A 24335-nucleotide genomic window follows, 5' to 3' on the forward strand; every position below is an offset into this window, starting at 1 on the left:
CCAGCTTGGTGCTGTCGACGAATTGCCATCCTCAGACAGCGTGGGCGGAAGCGGAAGCCCTGGTTTGGCCTTGGGGTCTGCGGTGAGGAAAGTCCCGTAGAAGCGGTTGAGGAAGTCTTGGGTCGGGCGAGCTTTTCAGCTCTTATCTCTCAGCTGACTCGGGCGAAGACACACCTGCGAGCCCGGAGGGAAGGAAACCACCGCGCAAGAAAAGAGCACGCAGTCAGGCAGCTGCGAGGCAGAACCGAACTCTGTGCAGGGTCCTCAGAGGCCGGTCCTGGTCTGCGCCGCTCTACTCAAGGCCATGGTGCTGGCGGAGCCCTGGGCGATCCGCAGGTGAGAGCCGCGGCTCCGCCCGGGATCCCACTGCGGAAGAACTGAGTAAATGCGGGGTAGGGAAGAAGATGCTGCCCTCACTGCTCCCCGGTAACACCCAGGGGGGCCGCAGTTGCGGCAACAGCAGCAGAAAGCACAGCAGGGGCCGGAGCGGCTGGAGCTGCTGGTAAAGTCGCCCAGCAGCTCTTTCTCCGTAGTACACGAGTTGACAAAACAGCCGAAGAACAGGGGTCCCCATTACAATCTCCTTCGAGGTCTTTTTCCTTGCTACTCGGGGCTGATTGATGCGGAAACATGCCTTGCACTTGTACTTGGAGGAACTGGAGACAGTGGATTCGACCTCTGGCGGTGGTCATCTACCTGGTGTCCATAGTGGTTGCGGTTCCCCTGTGCGTGTGGGAATTACAGAAACTGGAGGTAAGAGGGTCCTGCACCATCGGCCTCTACCCTTTCTTCTACCGTCCTGCCCTTCTAAGGTTGCCCATTTTCCCCCTGATACCCCAAGACTTGATAATCCTGAAAACCATGTCGTGTAAATGAGTCTGCTCATAGGACATAAATCTATCTGGTCTCTTGTTCATGGTTTTTGAAAGCATGCTACAGGTGGGTGTTGGACTGGGTCGAGAAAATAGAATATATTAAGATCGCTGCTTAGAGAAGTACTGTTTTGGAAGCATTCATCAATTCCCTGAAAGTAAGGTAAGTTTATTCCTGAAATCTGATCTGTTCAGATATTGGACTTAACTAGATCAAATAAACTACCTTGAAAACCATGTATTGAGTTTTATTAGCATTTAACTAGCTCCCTGAATTATAAGATTCTAGTTGGTTTAACTTGGATGTTTGTTTTTACTTTAGAAGTTATTAACCAACAAAAGTTGTGCAAATAGTCCCTAGTATATTTTTTGATGTCATATTCTTATTATGACATCAGTAAAGTACTGCAAGCTAGAAGACCCCAAGGTAAATACTTAACTAAGATATGTGCTTTATAAAAATTGTGTAATGAACTTTGAATTTGGAGTTAATAAAAACCAGAAAGTACTTTACTTAGAAACACCTGTTTTACAAGAGCTATGACAATACCATGGCTATTTTAGGCTCTGTATTGTGGAAATGATTCTTACATAGTTAAACAAAATGTATTTAATAGACATTTGTTTTCTTTATGTTAACTAAGTTATTTTTTGCTGACTTTCCCATACTAGCATAGTCCATATAGTTATTTTTAGTGTTAATATAATATTCCACTACATTAAATATTTCCCATTTGTTAGATATTTAGGTTATTTCCATAATTTGTCTACTAAAATTCAAGTGCTTTGGATGTCTTAATACAAATAGGGATTTCTTTCTTTGCAGTATTTCTTTGGAGTATGGTATAGGGATTACGTTTAAGGTTAATAATATGTATAATATCAACCTGGTTTAAGACTGTCTTAGTTGTAATTTTTAAGTGCCAGCTTTTAAGGAAAATTTTAATCTCCAGTCTCCACTGCTAACACCCTGAGCCAAATTCTCATCAGGTCTTGCCTGGATTGTTCTCAACACACCAGCCAAAGTATCCACTTAAAACATAAGTCACATTCTGTGTGTCCTCTTCTCAAAGTTTTCCAATCACTCCTAGCCCCAGATTAAAAGCTAATATCCCTAACTATGGCCATGGAGGTCCAACATGATCTGACACCACCCCCACCCCATCCGCCTCTAACCTTCTCTCCTCAATTCCTGGGCTTCCACCACTCTGGCTTTGCTCAAACAAGCAGACGTGCTCCCCGCTTAGGGCCTTTGCACTAAATGTTCCCCCTTTGTGACATGCTTTTCCCCCAGATGGTTTTCTCATTCCTTTATGCCCTTCAGGTCTTTACTCAAATGTCACCCAGCTACGCTGTTTAAAAGTTGCCAGCTTCCCTTCCTCAACTCTTCATATCCTCTTCACTGCTTTATTTTTCTTCCTAGGACTCACCACCATCTAACACGATAAATATTTTACTTATTTTGTTTTATCCTCCATCTGCCCAAATGTCTGATACTTAATAAATGATTGTTTGAGTCCCAGTGATAAATTAGGCTTGTGTTCTATGTGGTGAGAGATAGAACATGACACCTGTCTTCATGGAACTTAGTGATAGAGACAAACACAACCAACAAAAACAAAACAAATCAATAAAATAAAATTGTATAGCGGCTGGCCCAGGAGCGCAGTGGTTAAGTTTGCATGTTCCCCTTCCGCGGCCCAGCGTTCGCCATTTCGGATCCTGGGTGCAGACTTACGCACCGCTTGGCAAGCCATGCTGTGTCATGCGTCCCACATATAAAATAGAGGAAGATGGGCACAGATGTTAGCTCAGGGCCAGTCTTCCTCAGCAAAAGAGAAGAGGATTGGTGGTAGATGTTAGTTCAGGGCTAATCTTCCTCAAAAAAAATAAAATTATGTAAAATGCTATGGAGGAAACTAAAACAGGTCTAAGAAATGAACAGGCAGGGCAGTCCTATTGTGCATCTTCAAAAGACCACTCTGCCACCTATGGAAAAATAAGTGCAAATGCAGGGAAATTTAGAAAGCTCTGTATGGTAATTAAGAGGTAGTGGATGCCTGGGCTGCAATGACTTAAATAGCAGAATAGAGATGGAAAACTCAATTGTAAGTATCCTTGGACGTGAAGAAACAGAACTTGACAGTGGATTGTATTAGGGGAGGAGAGGCAGTGAGAGAAAGGGAGAAATCAAGAATGGCTCTCAGGCTTCTGTCTTGAACAGCAGAGTAAATGGTGACACCAGTTACTAAAATGAAAAATTGACGGATAGGGACAGATTTGAGAGAAATTGAGTTCTGCTTTGGACGTTTAGTTTCAGGTATATGAGAGAGATTCAGATGGGCGTGTCAAATATGCACTTGGATTTGTAACTCTAGAGGTCAGAAAGGTTTGAACTGCAAGTGTAAATATGGGAGTTGTCAGAACAGACATGGTGTTTAAATCCATAGACATGGGTGAGATTATAAAAGGGAAGAAGAAGAAAAGGCCAAGGACCTAGCACCAACATTTAGAAGCCAAGCGGAGGATCAGGAACTTAAAAAGCAGCAGCAGCCAGTGGAGAAGTGGAATGCCAGGAGAGTGGTGTCATGGAAGCCAGAACAGAAGAGAGTTTCAAGAAGGACAGAGTAATGAACAATGTCCAGTGCTGCTGAGACGGCCACTGGTTTTCACAAGATAGGAGGGTCATTGGTGATCCTAGTAATGGGTTAAATGGAGTTGTAAGGGCCAAAACTAAGAGGGAGTTGTTTGAAGAATGAGTGTGGGGTAAGGAAGTGGAATCAGGATATAGACAAGATTTTTGTTCATTTTTGGTTTTGTTTTGAGTATTTGACTCTGAAGGGAGGGCCTGAGAAATGAGTGGCACAGTAGACAGGACTGTGGGATTAAGGGAGGGGTTTTTTTTCCCCCTTTGTTGTGTTTTGTTCTTAAGGTTAGAGACGCTAACTAGAGCATGTCCCCAAGATTTAGATATAATTTTATTAATCTTCTTAAAAACTGTGAAGCATAGAAATTATCCTCATTTTATAGATGTGAAAACTGAGACAGAGAGATAAGTGGCTCATGTGTCCTAAGTGCTTTATATACAGTATCCTGATCACTTCATCATTATTCACTAAATGAGTTCGCGTGTCTAAAATGCTTAGCATTGTGCCCAGCACAAAGTAGGTGCTCAATAAGCCTTAGTTGTCACTGTCTTTAAAATATCGTCACTATTGTTGCATTAGAGCAGCAGGTTTTTTTCTTGTGGAATAGCATTCTAATTGGGATTGGGTTCTCAGTTGAACACCTAAGGCAAAGTTATATGCATCAGCTTGAGCACTGGATAAAGTAGTTGACATGTTTAGGGACAGTTTGGTATGAAAAATACATATCTTTTAAACACTAGAATCACAGTGCTTACACTGTGAGAAGTCAGTGGGAACTGAGATTGTAGAAAACAGGAGGTTCACATAGCCCAACCCGTGCCCCTGGTGGGGCGTGTGCTTATTTACTGGAATAGCGAGATGACCGTCTGCACTGTTTAAACTATTTCTCTCACTCTCTTTCTTGGCTGAGCATCTATAATTGAAGTCAGATAAGTTAAATGCACACATGAAGTCACTGCCCTGCAGCCATTTTATCCTGCCCCTGCTTGTCAATATGCCCCAAGTAGCTACTATGGGTGTAAGAGCTCCTCCCCTCCCCTCAGGACGAGTGGGCCTGGAAAGCACTACCCTGTTCCTCTCTACTGTCTGCTTTGAAAGCATTTGGCTGAGGGACAATTAACTCACTCCTGGATGCTGTCTTTAATGGTTTTTTCTTTCCTCTCTACCTTCCTCAAGTTACCTTAGGGAAAAAAAATCTATGCTCCTTATCTCCTCATTTTGTGAGCCAAAAAAACCCCCGACTCATGGCTGAGTTTAATAATGTTAATGGTATCCTTATATCAGTGTGTCTCAAGTGAGAATAACTTATTTAGATATAAATGTAATAATTATATTGATAATTTCTATAGATACCTAGTGTTGACTTATAATGTTACTTAAAATATGTATACGCATAAACTTTCTTATGCATATAGCTTTTTATATAGCTCAAAAATTAAAACAACTGTAAAACCAGTGAGTCAAATTAATGGCATTAATGTGGACAGGTAATATTTTTCTGAAACTAAATTACCACTTACAGTGTAAAAATGGTACTAACTCTATGATGCAAGACTTTTTTTTTATTTGGCATCATTATACTGAAATGACTCAATTCTCCAGTCACTTGTTTTTTGATCATTGTTTGAAAAAGAACTTTCTTTCTTACAGCACACTGAGGACGCTTGGCATTCATTAGTCACAAGCACATAATTTTTTTCTTAAGTCTACCACCAAGTTCTTTTTGGTGCTAAGGCAATCGTAAAAAGAATGTGAGCATTAAAATCATTTGGCAATACTCTTAATGATCACCTTCCTTATAAAAGAGAAAATCTAGAATATGCTTTTAAGTTTTTAGTATTATTATTTTAGGTTATCATTAATATGAATACTCGATTTTAAATGAAATTGAGCCAAGCAAAAATCCCTAGAAAATGATTGCTTAGACATTCCTTTGAGAACTGTCACCTCCAGATATTTGCTTTTCACCTACTGCCCTGATTAATCTCCAGCATTGGGCAAGACTTTTTGTATTTGCTTTTCAAGTGTTCCATACAGTTTAGTGTAGAAATTTCATTGTTGTAAAAATATATTTGATCTCTATACTTTTGTTTTCTACTTCTTTAATCTTTATCCCTGATGAAAAAAAAATCTTGTTCAAAACAGTAAAACTAGAAGTCATGGACTTCAGTTCTATTTTAATTAACTGCTGAAACCCCTCAAGTACCAAAAATAAATGCCCACCTTTTTTTCTTTAAAAAGTTAGCATTTGCGTTTTAAAAAAATTAAAAGGATTCACATTCCTCAAGGTAGGAGTACAAGTTAGTATAAAATTCATTTCACTAAGGACCCTCAGATAGCAGAGAGGTTCAAATAAATTTGGTTTTGCCAGAAAGCAAGTGAATTACTTCAACTCTCCCTTAGGATGAGCCAGTTCAAAGTATATTTTTTAGAAATTTAGCTTTTAAAGGATAAAATATTGATCAGATACTGACCTAAAAAAGAAATTAGAGCTTTTTAAAATGTAATCTCGTGAGTTGATACTGTTGGATATGAGATGGGTAGCATATATCGACATAGTGTGCTTGGACAGTAGTTGTGGCAGTGCTTACGAATGGGAGAGTTAAAAGACATAACCCGTATAGAGAACTTAACAAAGCATTGGGCAGCCCTGTGTTCTACTAACATGTTGGGTAACAGTAAAATTTGCGGAAGATGTTAGGTAGGATTTTAATATTCCAGACATAAAAGCAAAGGAATAAACCATCAAAAGATTTTTAGATTTGACTTGCAGAAAATTTTAAAACTTCTGTACATCCCCAAACACAATAATCAGATATAAAAGGCAAATCAGCTAAAGGGAAATGACATGATGTTAATATTCGTAACGTATACAGTGCTGTTACAAAAGGGCCCATGAGGAAAAACCCACGCCCCTCCCTCCACAAAAGCACAAATAGGCTGTTTATTGAAGAAAAAATAAAAACAGCCACTAGTCATTTGGAAAATATTGGGCCTCATTAATATCAGATAAATGAAAATTTAAGAAATAAAAGTATTTTACGGCCTGCCCAGTGGCGCAGCAGTTAAGTGCGCACGTTCCGCTTCTCAGCGGCCCAGGGTTTGCCGGTTCAGATCTCAGGTGTGGACATGGCACTGCTTGGCAAAAGCCGTGCTGTGGTAGGCATTCTGCGCATAAAGTAGAGGAAGATGGGCATGGATGTTAGCTCAGGGCTAGTCTTCCTCAGCAAAAAGAGGAGGATTGGCAGTAGTTAGCTCAGGCCTAATCTTCCTCAAAAAAAAAAAAGAAAGAAAAGTATTTTAGTTTTAATGTTAGTTATTTTTACTAACATGTTCTTTTGCTTCTTAAGGTTGGAATCCACACCAAGGCTTGGTTTATTGCTGGAATCTTTTTGCTGTTGACTATACCTATATCACTCTGGGTGATATTGCAACATTTAGTACATTATACACAACCTGAACTACAGAAACCAATAATAAGGTAAATCTTAATGTATTTTGATTCACAACTAGTGTTGTCTTGGCTTATTTCATAAATATGATGTAAAATGTTTTTAATTTATGTTTTACTTTCCAAATAGGATTCTTTGGATGGTACCTATATACAGTTTAGATAGCGTAAGTATGTTTCATTTTATCTTATTAACTAAGAACTTGTTTGATGATACTAACTATACTTACAGAATGCTTAAGGTAGTGAAAGTAGGTTATTTGGCAGTAAAGAGTCAGATTAATGAGAAAAGTGGAAAAGTTTACTTGTTTTTAATCTTGATAAAGTATGACAATAGAAAAGGCAGCTGTTTTAAAGTTTTAAAAATCTAAAGCTGTTTCCTTTGCGTAATCTTTTAAAATTTCAGATTAGTAGCTCTTAGTCCTTTAAAGAATGTACTATTTAAAATTACATTATCAGGGCCAGCTCCGTGGCCGAGTGGTTAAGGTCGTGCGCTCTGCTGCGGCGGCCCAGGGTTCGGATCCTGGGTGCGGACATGGCACTGCTCGTCAGGCCACGTTGAGGCGGCATCCCATGAGCCACAACTAGAAGGACCTGCAACTAAGATATACAACTATGTATGGGGGCCGGGGGAGAGGGGAGTTGGGAAGATAAAGCAGAAAAAAAAAAAAAGATTGCAACAGTTGTTAGCCCAGGTGCCAATCTTTAAAAAAAAGAAAATTCACATTATCATCCTTTTTATTTACTAAATCTTTTATTTGGACAAAAAAAAATCCTTCCCCAGTGGATTCTAATATATGCAGTTATTATAGATAACTGCTTTAATTTGATTAAAGATAAAGGAAATGTCTTTAACAGCATTTTCTATGATCATGTCAAGAAAAATTTCAGATTATATTTAAGAAGCCAAGCACATGATTTAGCTTCTCTCTTCATATTCATTATTTACCCCAAACACGAATGTTTTTGTTTACCAATATCCAAGATGTTTATTGCTTTTAAAAATATATTTCACAGATTGTCTGGTAGCCCTTATAATGATAAATTTTAGGAAGTTTGATATATGACAAGACATCTCAAGTTTAAAAATTAGCTTATTGTGAGTACTATGAATTGGAGTGGTCATCTTAGCTGCAACTAACATCTGTTCCTTTTCATAGTGGATAGCTTTGAAATATCCCGGCATTGCAATATATGTGGATACCTGCAGAGAATGTTACGAAGCTTATGTCATTTACAACTTTATGGGATTCCTGACCAATTATCTAACTAACCGGTATCCAAATCTGGTATTAATCCTTGAAGCCAAAGATCAGCAAAAACATTTCCCTCCTTTATGTTGCTGTACACCATGGACTATGGGAGAGTAAGTATGTTTGGTTTTAATTCTTTTATGTTTGGGTTTTATTTAAGCAGAATTTTTAAGCATCAGTCAGTTCTCTGCAAAGCAGTATGTTAAGTACTACGAGCAAGACAAAAAGTGTAAGAGTTCTTACCTCATGGAGTTCATAGTCAAGTTTGAAGAGTAACAAAACACATTTTTAAAATCCTCACATATGTTAGTTTCTTTTATATATTCATCCTCATATAGAAAACTTAAAATATTATTGGGGGAAAAAGCCTTAGAAATCATTTAATCAACATCCTTTTACTATTGGGAACCAGGGTCTGCAGAGATTAGCTTACTCCAGATCACATAGCTGGTTAATGGCAAAATCAGGTCTAAGACTCAGGGAGAAGATAGTCCTGGGCGGGGAATGGCATATGATATGAAATAGCAGCAAATAACAATGTTTATTCTAGTAATGTATAATGGCCTTATTATACATTCGTGTAGGACAGAAAAGGAAAAAAAACCCTGAAAAGTTGAGTTGAAGCTGAGATTTCATTTATTATACTGGATAACTATTGGATATTTTTCAGCAAGGAAACATTTGAAGACAGTGTTTTAGAAAGATTAATCTTGCAGTACTATACAGGATGCATTAGAGGGAGGAGCACTCTAGAGATGGAGATATAAATTAGGAGACTATTCTAATAGTCCATTTGTGAGATAAGCTGAAAAGGAGGGATGAAATTGGAATAGAAAGGAAAGACAATAGGAGAATACAGCTGAAAAATCAAAAAGACTTGACCACCAATGATGAGGATTCAGGTGAAAGTTGCAAGCCAAGGTAATTGGAATGATTTAGAGGTCTAGTAATCAGTGTACATATACAACCTGGGGATAGCTACATTGCCTTCCATGCAGTACAGAAACCATTTGTACAATGTCAGAACTAAATGTAAGTGTCTCTACTTGCACACCTGCAATGACAGGGAGCTACCTGACTATTTTAAATAATAAGCTCCTAATATGTTCATTTGACAAATAGGTATTAGTCACCTAGTATCTGCCAGTATATTGATATATCCTAGTGCATATAACAGACGTAGAACTCATGGAACTTACAGTGTGGTCAGGAGGGTTAGGAATTAGATGAAGACACAAATTTATAGTTACTTATTTCAGGAAATGCTATGAAGGAAAAAAGCCAGGAAACAATGAAAGAATGGTAAGGAAAAATTAATGTAGGTCGAGGATGAGGGGGGAGAGATTGTGCTCAACTCCAAATACAAGGGCAAAGAGAGATTTATAGCCAATAAGCAGATTGAGGTGATCATTGGATGGAAAATTACTAAGAGAAGACATCAAGGGTAGGGGTGTTCTCTAAACTGTCATAACAGGATTTTTGCTAAAGGCAGGCCTAGCCTTAAACATCAAGAGTGGGGCAAGAGGAGCTTGATCAGGTATCAAGAGTAATCAAATATCAAAGGTGAGGACATGACCTAGCAGGATTCTTGGCACAAACTGACAGGCAGGCCTAGAACAAGGCCTAAGGATGATGCCTTAGTTGAAAAGAAGACTCAGAAGAGCCCTGTGTAAAGTGTGGTCAAGGAGAGAGAGCCTTTGTCAAATGAGAAGCCATTAGAGGATGTTAAGCAGAGGACTGGTATCTAAATTTCTTTTTCAAAGATTACTGTGCTCTTTGTAGACTGAATTGGAAGTGGGCAGAGATGGAAGAGATTGCAATGGTCTGATAAATACGATGATGATGATGATGATAATGGCTTGGCTTTGATCAGGACTCTTCTTGTGTTAACACAGAACCTGAGATGAGCTGTCTCTTCAGACTGGCTCATCACGATTAGCTGGTGGTGAACTAAAACTGCAAACCTTTTTCAAATGATACTACTCAAAATTTCCCTATTCTGTGCTTTATGCAATTGATTTGTTCCTGACTACACAGGCAGTTACATTTATTCTTGTTAAATTTCTTTGTGTTAGTTTCATTTTTTCCTGAGACTCTTGAATTCTGACAAGTGCTGCCTGAATAATGTTAACAGTGCATCCATAACTGACTCACCTTTTCTTATTGAAAAGACATGAAGTGCTTACCAAAGTCCTGCAGTTTAGGAGCGTGGTTTTAGTAATAATAAAACAACTCATTCTCTTGTATATATATGAACACAGTTTAGGTTACCAGTCTCCCTCTATTAGATAACTGGTGTTACATGTCTGATAATTAATCAGGCTATTGCTGTTTAGGATAATTCAGTACAATGGTTTGGTTTTAAGATGCAAATGCCATGGCAAGTTTCCAGCCATCAGATAATAAAAACTAAAGTCTACTTTTTAGACTGTGATTTCTGTGACATAAGTGGTGAGCACAATGATTTTTCTTTTAATAAACATTAAATTTTGTGTATATTAGTTCCTGGGGGAAAACATTTTACCCACTGACTTAGTACCTTATGAAACAAATGTTTCCACGAAACAGTACTGACCCTTATTTATGTATTCCCTTCCTCCCTTTTGTTTTTAAAATTCAAATCACAGCCCGCTAAGTTGAATTTGACACAGTTTGAAAAAAATTGCTCTAGGGTATATACTTCGGAGTAGATATATTGGGTCTTTAGGTTTTGTTCAACTTTGTTAGTGGCAAATTATTTTCTGAAGTGGCAGTACCAAATTACTTTCCCACCAAGAGTATAAAATACTTCTAATTGAACCAACATTGGGAGTTACTCAGACTTCTTTATGTTTGCCTATCAAGAGGGTGTACAGTGCTATATCATGTGGTCTCAATTTAGATTTCCCTGATTAGTAGTGAGGTTGAGCCACTTTTCATATGTGTATTAGCCATTTGGTTTCCTTTTCTGAGGAATGCTTGTTTCTGTTTCTCATTTTTTAATGGGTTGTCTATCTTGTGGCTTTATAGAGAATCTTTATATATTTAGATACTAATTCTTTGTTTAATGTGTGTTAAAAATATCTTTTTCTAGTTTTTGGCATGCTTTGTCACTTTCATTATGTCTTTTGATAAATGGGAAGTTTTGAATTTTCATGTAGTTGAATTTATCAATCTTATAGTCAGTACTTTTTGCATCTTGTTGAAAATATTCTTCCCAACCACAGGATTATAAAAACATTATCCTGGGGCCAGTCCTGTTGTCTAGTGGTTAGGTTCGGCATGCTCACCTCCGGTGGCCTGGGTGTGGACCTACACCACTCGTCAGCAGCCATGCTGTGGTGGCACCCACTTACAGAATAGGGGAAGATTGGCACAGATGCCAAAAAAACATTCTCCTGTGCTTTTCTTCTAAACGTTTCAAAAATTTCCCATTAAGACTTACAAATCCTTATTCATTTTTTGTGTGTATGTTGTGTGAGGTAGGAATGCAGTTTTATTTTATTCTGTTGGCTAACTATCCTAGCACCATTCTCTTCCTTCTTCCTCACTGATCTGTAATGCCATTTCTGTCATATATAAAGTTTCCATATGTATGGGTCTGTTTGTGGTCTTTGTTTTCCTGTTTTATTGGTTAACTTTTCTATCCCTGGACCAATTCTTTATATAAACTACTACAGCTTGTTAATAAGCCTAAAAATGAAGGGCAAGGGCCCCAACCCTATTGTCTTGACTATTCTTGGGTCTTTACTCATACATATAAATTTTAGAATCAGCTTGTCAAGTTACTTGAAAAAGCCTGTTGAGATTTTTCGATTGGGATTGAATTCAATTTTTAGTTTATTACATCTTTATGATTTTTTGTCTTCTTATCTATGAATATGGTCTAGCTTTCTACTTATTTAGCTCTTCATTTATCTTTCAATAAAGTATAATTTTCTCATGAAAGTCTTGTACATCTTTTGTTGACTTTATAAATACCTTATATTCTATTGCTATTATAAATGACATCTTTTTAAAAAATTAGTTTAATTGCTGCCAGTGTGTAGAAAGGCAGTTGGCTTTTGCATATTGATCTTATATCCGAAAATCTTGTTAAATTTTCTTAGTCTGTAGATCTTTTTAAGTTCTCTATGTAGACAGTCGTCTTCAAATGGAGGACTTGTTGGTTTGCCAGTCTTTATCCTACACATTTCTCTTTCTTCTCACTGTGCTGGTAAGTATCTCTAGACATTTTTGCATCTTTCTTGATTTTAAAGAGAATTCTTATAAAATTTCACAATTGAATTTGATGTTTCTAAAGGTGTTTTGTAGGCATCCTTTATCAGGTTACATAAGCTCCATTTTAGCCCTAGTTTGTTAAGAGTTTTTAATCATGAATAAGTATTGAATTTCATCAAATGCTTTTTCTGTACCTGTTAAGATGATCATGGTTTGAACTTGTTAATGTAGTGAATTAGATTAATGGCTTTTCTAATGTTAAAACTCCCTTGCATTTTGAGGACAAATTCAAAGTGATTATGATGTATCATCTGCTTTTCTACATCACGAGATTTGGTTTGCTAATATTCCATTTAGAATTTTTGTATCTATGTTCATAAATAAGTCAGATGAAACTATAATTTGCCTTTCTTATACTATCCCTGTCTGGTTTTCCTATCTAGGTTATACTGGCTGAATAGGAATTACTGCCTGTGATTTGTATATCACAGGAGGAGATTGTATACTGTACCTTGAAAACTTAGACCTGGCCTTTTCTTTGTGGGAGACAATTATAGAACTATAATTTAGGCTTCCTGTTGTTTCTGGAAGCATATTTTTTAAATTATAGTTTTTAGGAATTAGGCAGAGTAGACAGAGTTTTAAAATGTAAGGGCATACATTAGTTTATATCTTCTTAATACCTTTTGGATCTGTCGTTATGACTGCTTTTCCAGTTCTAATGTTATTAATATCTTTGTTTTTTCCTTGAACATCTTGCCAGCAGCTTGCCTTTTTTTTTACTAACCTCTTCAGGAACTAACTTTTGGCTTTGTTGATTCTCTCTGTAGTATGTTTCTTTTCTTTTCTTTTTTTTTTTTTGAGGAAGATTAGCCCCGAGCTAACATCTGCCACCAATCTTCCTCTTTTTGCTGAGGAAGACTGACCCTGAGCTAACATCCCTGCCCATCTTCCTCTACTTTATATGTGGGACGCCTGCCACAACATGGTTTGACAAGCGGTGCGTAGGTCCAAACCGACGAACCCCAGGCCACCAAAGCAGAACGTGCAAACTTAACTGCTGCGCCCCTATGTTTGTTTTCTATTTCATTAATTTCTGCTCTATTTTTACTTCCTTTCTTTCATTTCTTTTGGTTTACTGTGTTCTTTTCCTAATATGTTAGAGTCTTAGCTCGTTAATTTACAGCCTTCTTTTTTTAATATTGCATTTAAGACCATACATTTCCCTTCAAGTTCTACAGTCACTGAATCCCAGTTTTTGTTGGTTATTTTTATTGAAATATAATTGGCATACATTATATTAGTTTCAGGGTACAACATAATTTGCTATTTGTATATATTGTGAAATGATCAGCACAATAAATCTAGTCATCCATCACCACATGAATCCTAGTTTTGATATTAAATATTTTCATTATTATCCAGTTTAAGGTTTTTTTTTTTTTTTTTTAAGATTTTATTTTTTTTTCCTTTTTATCCCCAAAGCCCCCCAGTACATAGTTGTATATTCTTCATTGTGGGTTCTTCTAGTTGTGGCATGTGGGACACCGCCTCAGTGTGGCTTGATGAGCAGTGCCATGTCCGCACCCAGGATTCAAACCAATGAAACACTGGGCCGCCTGCAGCAGAGCACGTGAACTTAACCACTCGGCCATGGGGCCAGCCCCAAGGTTTTTAAATTTTAAATTTAAATCACTGAGATTTCTTTTTACTTGAGTTATTTTGGAGTATTTCAGAATTTCCAAGCCTAAGGATTTTTTTTTTGGTTTTTAGTTTTTCATTTTATTTATTTGCATTGCAGTCAGAGCATGTACTCTCTATGAGACAGTCTTTGGAATTGGTTAAGATTTGTTTCATGCCCTCTAATACATGATCAGTTTTTATAAAGATTCCCTGTGTGCTTAAAAAGAATGTGTGTGCTATATTAACAAGTGACTGTGTTATATTTATGTCCATGAGGTCAATCTTATTTTATTGTGTTATTCAGTTTTTCTGTATTTCTGTTGATTTGGGCTACTTGTTCTGTCAGTTACTGAGAGACGTTTAAATTCTGCCACTGATAATTTGTCAGTTTCTTACTGTACTACTGTCAGTTTTTGCTTTATATATTTTGATGCTGTTTCTATTCCAAATCATCTTCTTTGTCTTAAAGTTATTTTGTCTGATATTAATAGGTATCCCACCTTTCCTTTGTTTAGTATTTGCCTGCCATATCTTTCTCTACCTTTTACTTTCATCCTTTCCATTTCCCTATGTTTTAGATATATCGCTTTTTTTTTTTTTTAAGTTTAGCGTTTTTTAATTCCAATCTGACAATCCATCAACTTAAACAAGTTAGGCCATTTACATTTTTGTGATTATTGATATATTCATTTATAATCTTGCCATCTTTTTGTTTTCTGTTTGTCTCACTTTTTCTTCTTTCCTTTTCTCATTGATTACATTATTTTTTAAATAAACTTTTATTTTGGAATAATTTTAAATTTACAGAAAAGTTGCAAAGACAGGACAGACATTTCCCATATACCTTTCACCCAGATTCCCCTAATGTTCACGTCTTATGTAATCATGGTACATTTCTCAGAACCAAGAAATAACATTGGTACAATACTATTAACTGCAGACTTCAGATTTCCCAAGTCTTTCCAGAAACATCCTTTTTCTTTTCCAGGATTCACTCCAGGAGTCCACATTGCATTTCGCGTCTTTTTAAAAATATAAATTTTCATTTAATACTTTGAGACGGTATAAGCAGTTTGAGAAGATCCTTCTAATTTAATGATTTTATTAAGTAATTTTACAGTTTTTCAAACATTTGAGGAATACAAACAAATGTCACCAACAAATCTGTTTTATACCACCCACATTTAACAAATTTTAATATAAGTCCATGATTCCTTATTTGCAGTTGTAAAATATTTTTAAAATCTTGAAAACTAAAAGCTTTTTCATAGCTCACATAGTGGCAAAACTCTATTTATAATCTTTGACTATTTGTGATTTTAAGGTGACTGTTTTACCTATTATGGATACGTATGTCTTAGTACAGCGGTGTCAGTGTGTCTGATTACAGGTGCTACCCTAGATCCCACTGGTAGTTGATGACGTTATTTGTTGGTTTTTTTTATTCTACGTTTTTTCTCACTGCTAGTTTAGAAATTATAGTTTCTAATTCCAATCTTATTATGAGCACTTAAGAGTCAAAATTTTACCATGGCTACTTAAAATTAATCTTAAAAATTAGACATTTTTTGGATAGATTTTTTTTTGTCTTTGGTAAGTATAACTACAAATATTAACAATTTATTTGCTCCTCTCTCCTTCTTGCGTCTCAGATCTTCTGTCTGAAATCATTTCCTTCTTTCTAAAGTATGGCCCTTAAAAGTTCCTTTAGTGTCAGTTCTCAGTAGCAGATTTTCTCAAGTGTACTTATCCAAAAGTGTCTTTATTTTGCTCTCATTCTTGAAAGACAGTTTTGCTGGAGGTAATTCTATATTGACAGGAATTTTCCCTAAGCATTTTGAAGATTTTATTCCATGTAATTCTGGCTTCAGTTGTTACTGTTAAGCCTCTACTGTCAATTTGTCATTGCATGATAGGTGACCTGTCCAGCTGCATTTAAGACCCTCTCTGTCTTTGATGTTTTACAGTTTCACTATGAAATATCAGGGTGGTTTTTTTGGTTTTGATTTTGGTCCTGCTTAATTTACAGTGTGCCTCAAGCTGTAGATTCATGTCTTTCATCAGTTCTGGAAAGTCTCAGCCATAATCTCTTTTGATTTTGCCTTTCCTCTACTCTCTTCTTTGACTCTGAATGTATGTTAGACTTTCTGATTCTATTCTGTTCTTTGTAACTCTCTTTCACGTTTGTCTCTTTGTCTCAGCCTTTGCTACATTCTGGGCAATTTCTTCAGATACATCTTCCAGGTCATTAATTCTCCACAGCTTTCAAAGGTATCTAATTGACTATTTAATGTATCTGCATAGTCACCCTTAGTGGTCTCAGGTGTGGTTTGACAATCAACACATAGAACACTGTAGGTTTAACCCAGTCCAACTGAATTTTGCTTTGTAAAGAGTATGGGACAGGAAGCACAGCATGTTTAGCCGAGGCATTCTCATCAAGAGGTCTTACAACAAACAAGCCCAAGTGCAATCCCTGGGCCCACCACCACAGGGGGCACACTTAGTGGTAAGTGGGAGTGAACCACCTCAGCGCAGAGAAGGCTCTCAGCACATAGAACCCCACCAGTTTTTTATTCACTCCTAGTAAGAACACCTCAAGGTCTGCATGCCACACTCACAGTCTTCTCAGTCGAGATGTAATTCTTAAATTAGGGGATTCATAATACATAACATTGACAACTACTTCTCCTGATAGGAGTGCCAGGTAAGCCTTTGCCCTCAGAGCAGCTTGGTCTTTTAAGAAGGCTTACACAAGGCTCTGGTAGACAGCCTTTTTTTGGTAGTTGTTTTGGGACTTGTTTTGTTTTGTTTTGTTACTCCTTGTAAATGTTCCCTTAAATTGACTGACCCAGCCATAGAATAAAAACTGTTTTATGCAGGATCTTTGCTTTGACCTTTCAAAGTATCTAGTCGATGATACTCTCTGGAATGATATTTAAATACTAAACTCGAAAGGAAACTGAATCCTAAATGTAAATAATATTTTTATAAATAATGCTTTCACATACACAGGCACACACGTAATTCATTTGTTACTCAGTTTTTCTTCCAGAAACACACAGGAACCCACTTTTGTTCTTTTTGTTCTGTGCTGCACTATTCAGGGATTTGAGACTATACAGAAAGGGAGATCTTTCAGAAGTTGTAGTTGTCAAATAATTTAAAAAACAGTATTGAAATAATTTGTTTGCTCCCATCCACATTCTTCCCCAATTGCCATTTAGAATGACTAAATTTAAAGAATTAAATATAAAAATGGCATCGTTTGTCAACATGATTTTAATTTAGGGGATTTGGAACAGTCTGATGCTATTTAAATGAGTCCTTGAAATGCTAAGTCGTTTTTCTTTGGCAGAGTATTGCTGTTTAGGTGCAAACTGGGTGTATTGCAGTATACAGTTGTCAGACCATTCACCACCATCGTTGCTTTGTAAGTACATAAAACTTTTATATTATCATTTATTTCTTTAAAATCCTCATGCTCTTAAGTGGGAACAACTGAGTAGAAAAACATAAAGAGCATTAGTTTACTTGTTATAATACAAGTCTAGTAAAAATACAGTATATAGAAACCCTACTATATTAAAATAAATAAGGTGACCATTTGTAGGCAAAGAATCACGACAGAATTCTAAATAACATTCATTTTAGAGCTTTCTGGAAAGCATTTAAAAAATACTTTTTTTTTTTTGAGGAAGATTAGCCCCAAGCTAACATCTGTTACCAATCCTCTTTTTTGCTGAGGAAGACTGGCCCTGAGCTAACATCCGTGCCCATCTTCCTCCACTTTATATGTGGGACGCCTACCACAGCATGGCCTTCTGAGCGGTGCCATGTCTGCACCTGGGATCTGAACTGGCAAACCCCGGGCCACGGAAGCGGAATGTGTGCACTTAACTGCTGTGCCACCAGGCCGGCCCCAGAAAATACTTTTTAAAATATTAATGTTCCCACAGCTTTACAGAAACATCTCTTACATGAAGTTAAAGTATGCTACTTTGAGTTCATTACATGGTTTGATTTTCTACATGGTTAACTTAGAATATGTTATGAGTACTATATTCCAAGTAAGAAATCGTATTTTTCTTTAAGCACTTGAGGTAAAATGGGGTATCATTAAGCCACCTGGTAAAACTATTCCCTAGATTTAAAAACATCAAAGAATTTAAAGCAGTAGATTGCATGTTTTATCTGCTAGTCATAACTAACATTCTGCCTCTTCACAGAGGAAGAACAGGAAGACAGACGGGAAGCAAGCAGTCAGTTCTGTAGTGACATTTACCTTAGAATTAAGGCTAATTCACTTATTTATGAAGGCATGGTTTATTTCTCTGCAGTTTAGAAATTGAGTAATCATGTAAGTTAATATTTAAATCTGGGTCTTCATAAAATTTACCACCAAGATAATTTGGGGGGAAAAAATTAGAATTGTAGGTAGAGACCAACATTATATGTTTATTACAATCAAGCTTTTGAAAATTAGGCAGCACAATTTTTTTGAATCTAATAATTACCCTTTCTAGTTCAATGTATGTGTCTTATTTTGGATTTACTTGTAGTTGGAGGAATATTCATATGGTAACATTTCTAGAAAAATGTTTTTCTTTTAATTTTTGAACACCTCTGTGACAAATTTCAAGTGATTTATCTACAAGATCTTTTAAATAAACCAACTTCTAAATTTAAGTATTGCTGTCAATGCTGTATTTTAAAGTATATTTTGATTTAGTTAACCATAAAGTCTCATTTTTACCATTTTTAGAATCTGTGAGCTGGTTGGTGTATATGATGAAGGGAACTTTAGCTTTTCAAATGCTTGGACTTACTTGGTTATAATAAACAATATGTCACAATTGGTGAGTAAATATTCATCTTAACTGTACTAAATTACTATCTATAACTCTAAATTTTCTTAGGGTATGTTTCTTTGGGAATAAACCTTGTTACTTTTTAACCTTGAAATTTTATTTATAGGAAGAATTTGAAGAAACTTTTAACATATATCTTTATACATATATAAAGATAGAATATCTTTGTTAATTTGGTGATTTATATGTTGACCTATTAATTGTGTTTCTTCATTTGATTCTGGTACTCATTACATAGTTGTGTGGGTGTGTCCTAAATAAAAGTACAATGCTCTCCTTAAAATATCTATCTATCTATCTATCTATCTATCTCTATCTCCTAGGCATACTCAGTAAGAGAAAGTGTCTAATTGGTATATGACAATACAGGGTTTGAATAAAAGTGGGAGAATAAAATTCTCTCGTATATTTGGAATTAAAATTGAGGATTCCAACTTAAGTAAAAATGATGTTCTAGGGGCCAGCCCGTGGCCAAGTGGTTAAGTTCATGCGCTCTGCTCGAGCAGCCCAGGGTTTTGCTGGATTGGATCCTGGGCACGGATGTGGCACTGCTCATCAGACCATGCTGAGGCGGCATCCCACATAGCACAACCAGAGGCACTCACAACTAGAATATACAACTATGTACTGCGGTGGGCTTTGGGGAGAAGAAGGAAAAAAAAAGATTGGCAACAGTTGTTAACTCAGGTGCCAATCTTTTAAAAAAAAGATCTAGAAACTGAAATGCTCTAAAGATGTAACTATCTGATCCTTTCAACTTAAGAATGTGCATTTTATTTAAGATATTAAGTTAATTCTTTCAGCAAAATAATTAGAGGCAATGGCATGCATGTGTGGTATTAGAGGTTTATAATAAAAATTAAATGCTTATGTATTCAGAGCTTTCCCACATGTTCCTATTCTTTGGAACTAGTAATTACATTTCTGGGACTGCATCCTCAAGAAATGGTCAGAAGTACTTCTGTTTTGAATATCTTTGTCTATAAAGCCTGTTATTTGTAATAGGAAAAGGCTGGAAACAATCCAAAGCCCGGTGCTGGGGACTGGTTAAATGTACTGTGGTCCTCCCGCGGGCCAAATACTAGGCAGCGAAATAACCCTTCTGAAGCATATGGAAAAGTAAGGCACTTAGGAAAAGACATCAGGCAACAAAAGTTTATATTGGGTTAATGATACCTCTTAAGAACCCCTTTATGTGTAGAAAGGATTGCTTGGGTAATGGGACTGTGAAAAACTTTCTACTTTTGTCTACCGCTTTTATATTCTAAAGTATTTTAAATGAGCATTTTATATGATTTTAATAGGAAAAAGTAAACTTTTAGGAAAATGTTTATTGCTATGCAACATTAGGTTATTACAACTGATTTCTAAAAAGTTAAGTCTTGAGCATTTATTTTAAAAAAGTAAATTTTTTAAATTTGGATCAGCTGGATCAACATATTGCCCTCAAGAAAGATTGTTTCCTTGATTCTTTCAGATTTCATGGTCACAATTTTATTGAAATAGTACTTACTTAATGTGTCTTATAAATAATATGCATACAATATTATGTAAGATAGACTAGTTAGTAAGCTTAACCCTTATAAAATTAATGATATTTATGTTTAAAAGATATGTTTTTATTCTGGCTGAATGAGAGCCCTTCATTCATGGAAGTTGTTTATCGCTTTCTTTATGGGCCCCAGTGAGTGAACATTTAGAACCATTTTCAGGGAAGATGTTCTATATCTCTTCTGAGAAATTTCTTATCATATATATTCATCCACAGTAAACTATAAAAGCTTGTTGTTAATCTAAAAATAGCAATAATAAACCCTGGAAAATTTTGCCTGAAACCTTACTCTGTACAGGTCTCTGGTTTATAACTTTAATATTTCTGTTACTATATTTAGTTATTCTTATTGAAGAAGTTTAATTGTTAATCTTGTTTCTAGTTTGCCATGTATTGTCTCCTGCTATTTTATAAAGTACTGAAGGAAGAACTGAGTCCAATCCAACCTGTTGGCAAATTTCTGTGTGTAAAACTGGTGGTTTTTGTTTCTTTTTGGTAAGTGTTGCTTTCCTTTAATGTTCTTATTTTCTAAAGGGCAATAAAACTGTTGGTGAGGGAGGATTTTAATAATAGTCTTAATACAGGAGATGAATTAAAATGTCTCTACTTACCTTTTAAGAAGTTCATCTTTTTAGCCCTTCTTGGTTTTTCATAGAGTCAGATGCTCACTGTAACATTTATAAGAAGAAAATAATTTGAGACAGTCTAAATGTCTCAACACTAGAGGAATTATTAAAATAAATCATGGTCCTATCATGTAAGAGAATACTCTGCAGTTTGGAAGATAAACATGATATGGAATATTTAATGATGGGGAGAAGTGTTCATCAATAAGATATTTTAAAACAGAAGGCAAAACTATACATGGTCCCAGTTTAGTAAAGGGGTGGGTGATAGAGAACCTAGAAACAAATACACCAAATTTAACAATATGCAAATAATGCAAAAAGGGGAAAAAGAAAATTCCTTGAAATCCCACCACTTAGAAAGAATGATTAACATTTTGGTGTACATATATCTTATAAAACTCCACAGAAATACTTTCATACTATAAGAACCCGTAGAACTCAACAATATGTTCAGTATACTGTGGGTATAGTTCTTCGCCAATAAAATGAGACGGTAGTTTTGTTGTTTGGGTTTTTTGGTTTTTATTTTTGCTTAGTATTCTAACTTTTTAACCAATATAACTTTTTAACCAATCTTCTGTTGACATTTAGGTTGTTCCTCATTTTTTCACCATTACAAGCAATACTGAACATTCTTGTACATAGAACCATGAAAGCTTATCTTTCTCAGTATTAGCTGTTTAAATTTAACCTAGGGTCATATCCCGAGATTGGCTTGAAATGCTCAGTATGACTTCCCGTCTTGGAGTCAGACCCCTTCTGAGTTTGTCTCTAGTTCTACTACTCCAGACAAGACTGGTTTCAAAATGACTGTGTTAAAAAATAATCTGAATAATCAGTTAACAGGTGTAAATAACATTTGAGTATCTGTCCTTTATTTCATTTTAAATGCCTATTGTACAAGCTGTTAAGACACTGTCTATGTGTAGGAAGACCTTAAAATCTAATTACTTGTGCACACTTCAAACAAAAAAAGAAGTACTATAAACCAAGTACTGAAGTTCTAAGAATACATAAAATTCATGTGATGAAACTGTACCAGAAGACTAGATTTGTAAAGCAAATATATTTAACGTAGATACACAATGTCTTCAGGAATACGCTGAGAAGGCAAGGTGCTGGTGCTGGTGCTGATGGTCCACAGGTTGTGCTGGGGGTTGACTTTTTTAAATGGCATATTTTTAAAACAACTGCTCATTTTATGCTTGATATAGATTTGGCGTTTACCTTTTCCTAACATATAGGCAAGCAGTAGTTATTGCTTTGTTGGTCAAAGTTGGCGTTATTTCTGAAAAGCATACCTGGGAATGGCAAACTGTAGAAGCTGTGGCTACAGGACTCCAGGTAAGTAGTGCTCTCTCTGAATTCAGTAGAACTTTATCATTTGTGAAGCATTTTTCTAGATTACCTCCTAAACCTGACAATGTGCAGGCTATGGGGCTACTACTGTCCTCACTTTACAGGTGAGGACATGAAGGAACCCTAGAGAAATTGGCCATAATTGTTAATTTGTAGTAGAGCCAAGAATAGAACTTAGAGTTTGTAATTCCTGGTCAGTTTCTCTTTTACATTTCTCCTCTTAGTCCTTGGGCAGTGGATTGAGAATGCATTATCTTTGCTAAGAAATACTTGACTGAGGCAGTGCAAAATAGATTTAAATTTTTGGCATTTTGTCCTTTTTCGAAGAGGTTAAAAATAATTATTTTGGAAAATGGAAAAATGAATATAATTTTATAGAAAAAACAGCTGTTAATACTTAAGTACTTTTGAAGAGAAAGATTGTGCTTTTCTTTTCCCTGTAAAACTAGATTTAAACTCAAAGATGGCTGCTATTTTTGTTGTTGTAGGACTTTATCATCTGTATTGAGATGTTCCTTGCTGCTATTGCTCATCACTACACTTTCTCATATAAACCGTACGTCCAAGAAGCGGAAGAGGGCTCATGCTTTGATTCCTTTCTTGCCATGTGGGATGTTTCAGATATTAGGGATGATATTTCTGAACAAGTAAGGCATGTTGGTAAGTACCAGCCACTTAATTCTACCCCAAGAGGGAGGTTATTGTAGGTCTCCTATTAGGGCAATTTTGTAGCTATTTAAGAGATGAAAAGACTTTGGTTAAAGCAGTACCACAGTAAGGCTCTGGGAGGGGAGAGAAGGAGCTTATTTTTAGCATGCTAAGTTTATAAAAATAACTTTTGGCTAACTTGGAAACCTTTCTATTACTTTAAAGGAAGGACAGTGATGGGACATCCTAGGAAAAAATTTTTTCCTGAAGATCAAGATCAAAATGAACATACAAGCTTGTTATCATCATCATCACAAGATGCAATTTCCATTGCCTCTTCTGTGCCACCCTCACCCATGGGTCACTACCAAGGATTTGGATACACCGTGACTCCTCAGACTATACCTACTACAGCTAGTATAGCTGATGAAATATATAATGACACAACAGGAGGGAAAAAAGAACCTTCAGATAAATCTGTGGCCTCCTGAACAGTGTGCAAAAGCAAACTGTGCTACTACCACGCTATTTCATTACCTGGTATCCCAGTGCTCAGGATTTTGTGCTTGGGACAAGCCATAAATGATGGAAAATTTCAACACAAAGATAGGCAAAAGCCAGGTATGACTACTGGATTTATATAACTGCGTTTTGTACATCACAAATAATCAGTCTAAATATCCTAGACTTAGACTTGATTTCTTAACATTTGAGTATCACATACTTGAATGGTAGAAAATGACTGCTAAATGTTCCTGACGTTACACTGCTTTATCAAGAAGATGGACATAAAAAATAATAATGCTTCCTACCACTGCTGCATGAATATAATGCTCTGGAATTAGCAGAAAGTATAATTCAGAAATATGAATTAGTGGAACTTAATCATGTGCCATATATGCTTACCTAACAATTATTTCTCTATTTCTCAACTGGATGTCTTTCAATAAATAAGAATTTATCATTTACTTTCTGCAACTTTTTATGTCTCTCATTCTTTAAACATGAACCTTTAACGTTTTACTTAACAGAAAGTTCTTGATTAGAGGCACAGCAAAAAAATTAAAGGTTAAAAATTATAATATACCTTCAATGAAAGATACCTCTATCTTATAATTCCTATTAGGAGAAATATCTAGGACCCAATCTTATTTTTATTTTTTTGCTGA

At 36.1% G+C, this 24335-nt stretch overlaps 1 protein-coding gene across 1 annotated transcript; it reads left to right on the forward strand.

The window, feature by feature from the left end:
• Window positions 1–7: 7 nt before the first annotated feature.
• On the forward strand, window positions 8–24134 carry TMEM184C (transmembrane protein 184C). The gene is made up of 10 exons (XM_014838144.3): window positions 8–753; window positions 6871–7001; window positions 7102–7138; window positions 8132–8337; window positions 17466–17540; window positions 18873–18966; window positions 20913–21025; window positions 22404–22503; window positions 23007–23178; window positions 23392–24134. The coding sequence occupies exons 1-10, from the start codon at window positions 631–633 to the stop codon at window positions 23655–23657; spliced, it is 1317 nt and encodes a 438-aa protein (XP_014693630.1). The 5' UTR covers window positions 8–630; the 3' UTR covers window positions 23658–24134.
• Window positions 24135–24335: the final 201 nt, after the last annotated feature.

This window comes from Equus asinus, chromosome 3, assembly GCF_041296235.1.
Source record: "Equus asinus isolate D_3611 breed Donkey chromosome 3, EquAss-T2T_v2, whole genome shotgun sequence".
In the NCBI taxonomy this organism is placed as follows: Eukaryota; Metazoa; Chordata; class Mammalia; order Perissodactyla; family Equidae; genus Equus; species Equus asinus.

Excerpts from the sequence above, each read along its gene's own strand:
- TMEM184C (XM_014838144.3), top strand. The coding sequence starts at position 631 with ATGCCTTGCACTTGTACTTGGAGGAACTGGAGACAGTGGATTCGACCT. Across the intron at positions 21,026-22,403 it reads GTGGTTTTTGTTTCTTTTTG|GCAAGCAGTAGTTATTGCTT; the intron begins GTAAGTGTTGCT and ends CCTAACATATAG. Across the intron at positions 22,504-23,006 it reads CTGTGGCTACAGGACTCCAG|GACTTTATCATCTGTATTGA; the intron begins GTAAGTAGTGCT and ends TTGTTGTTGTAG.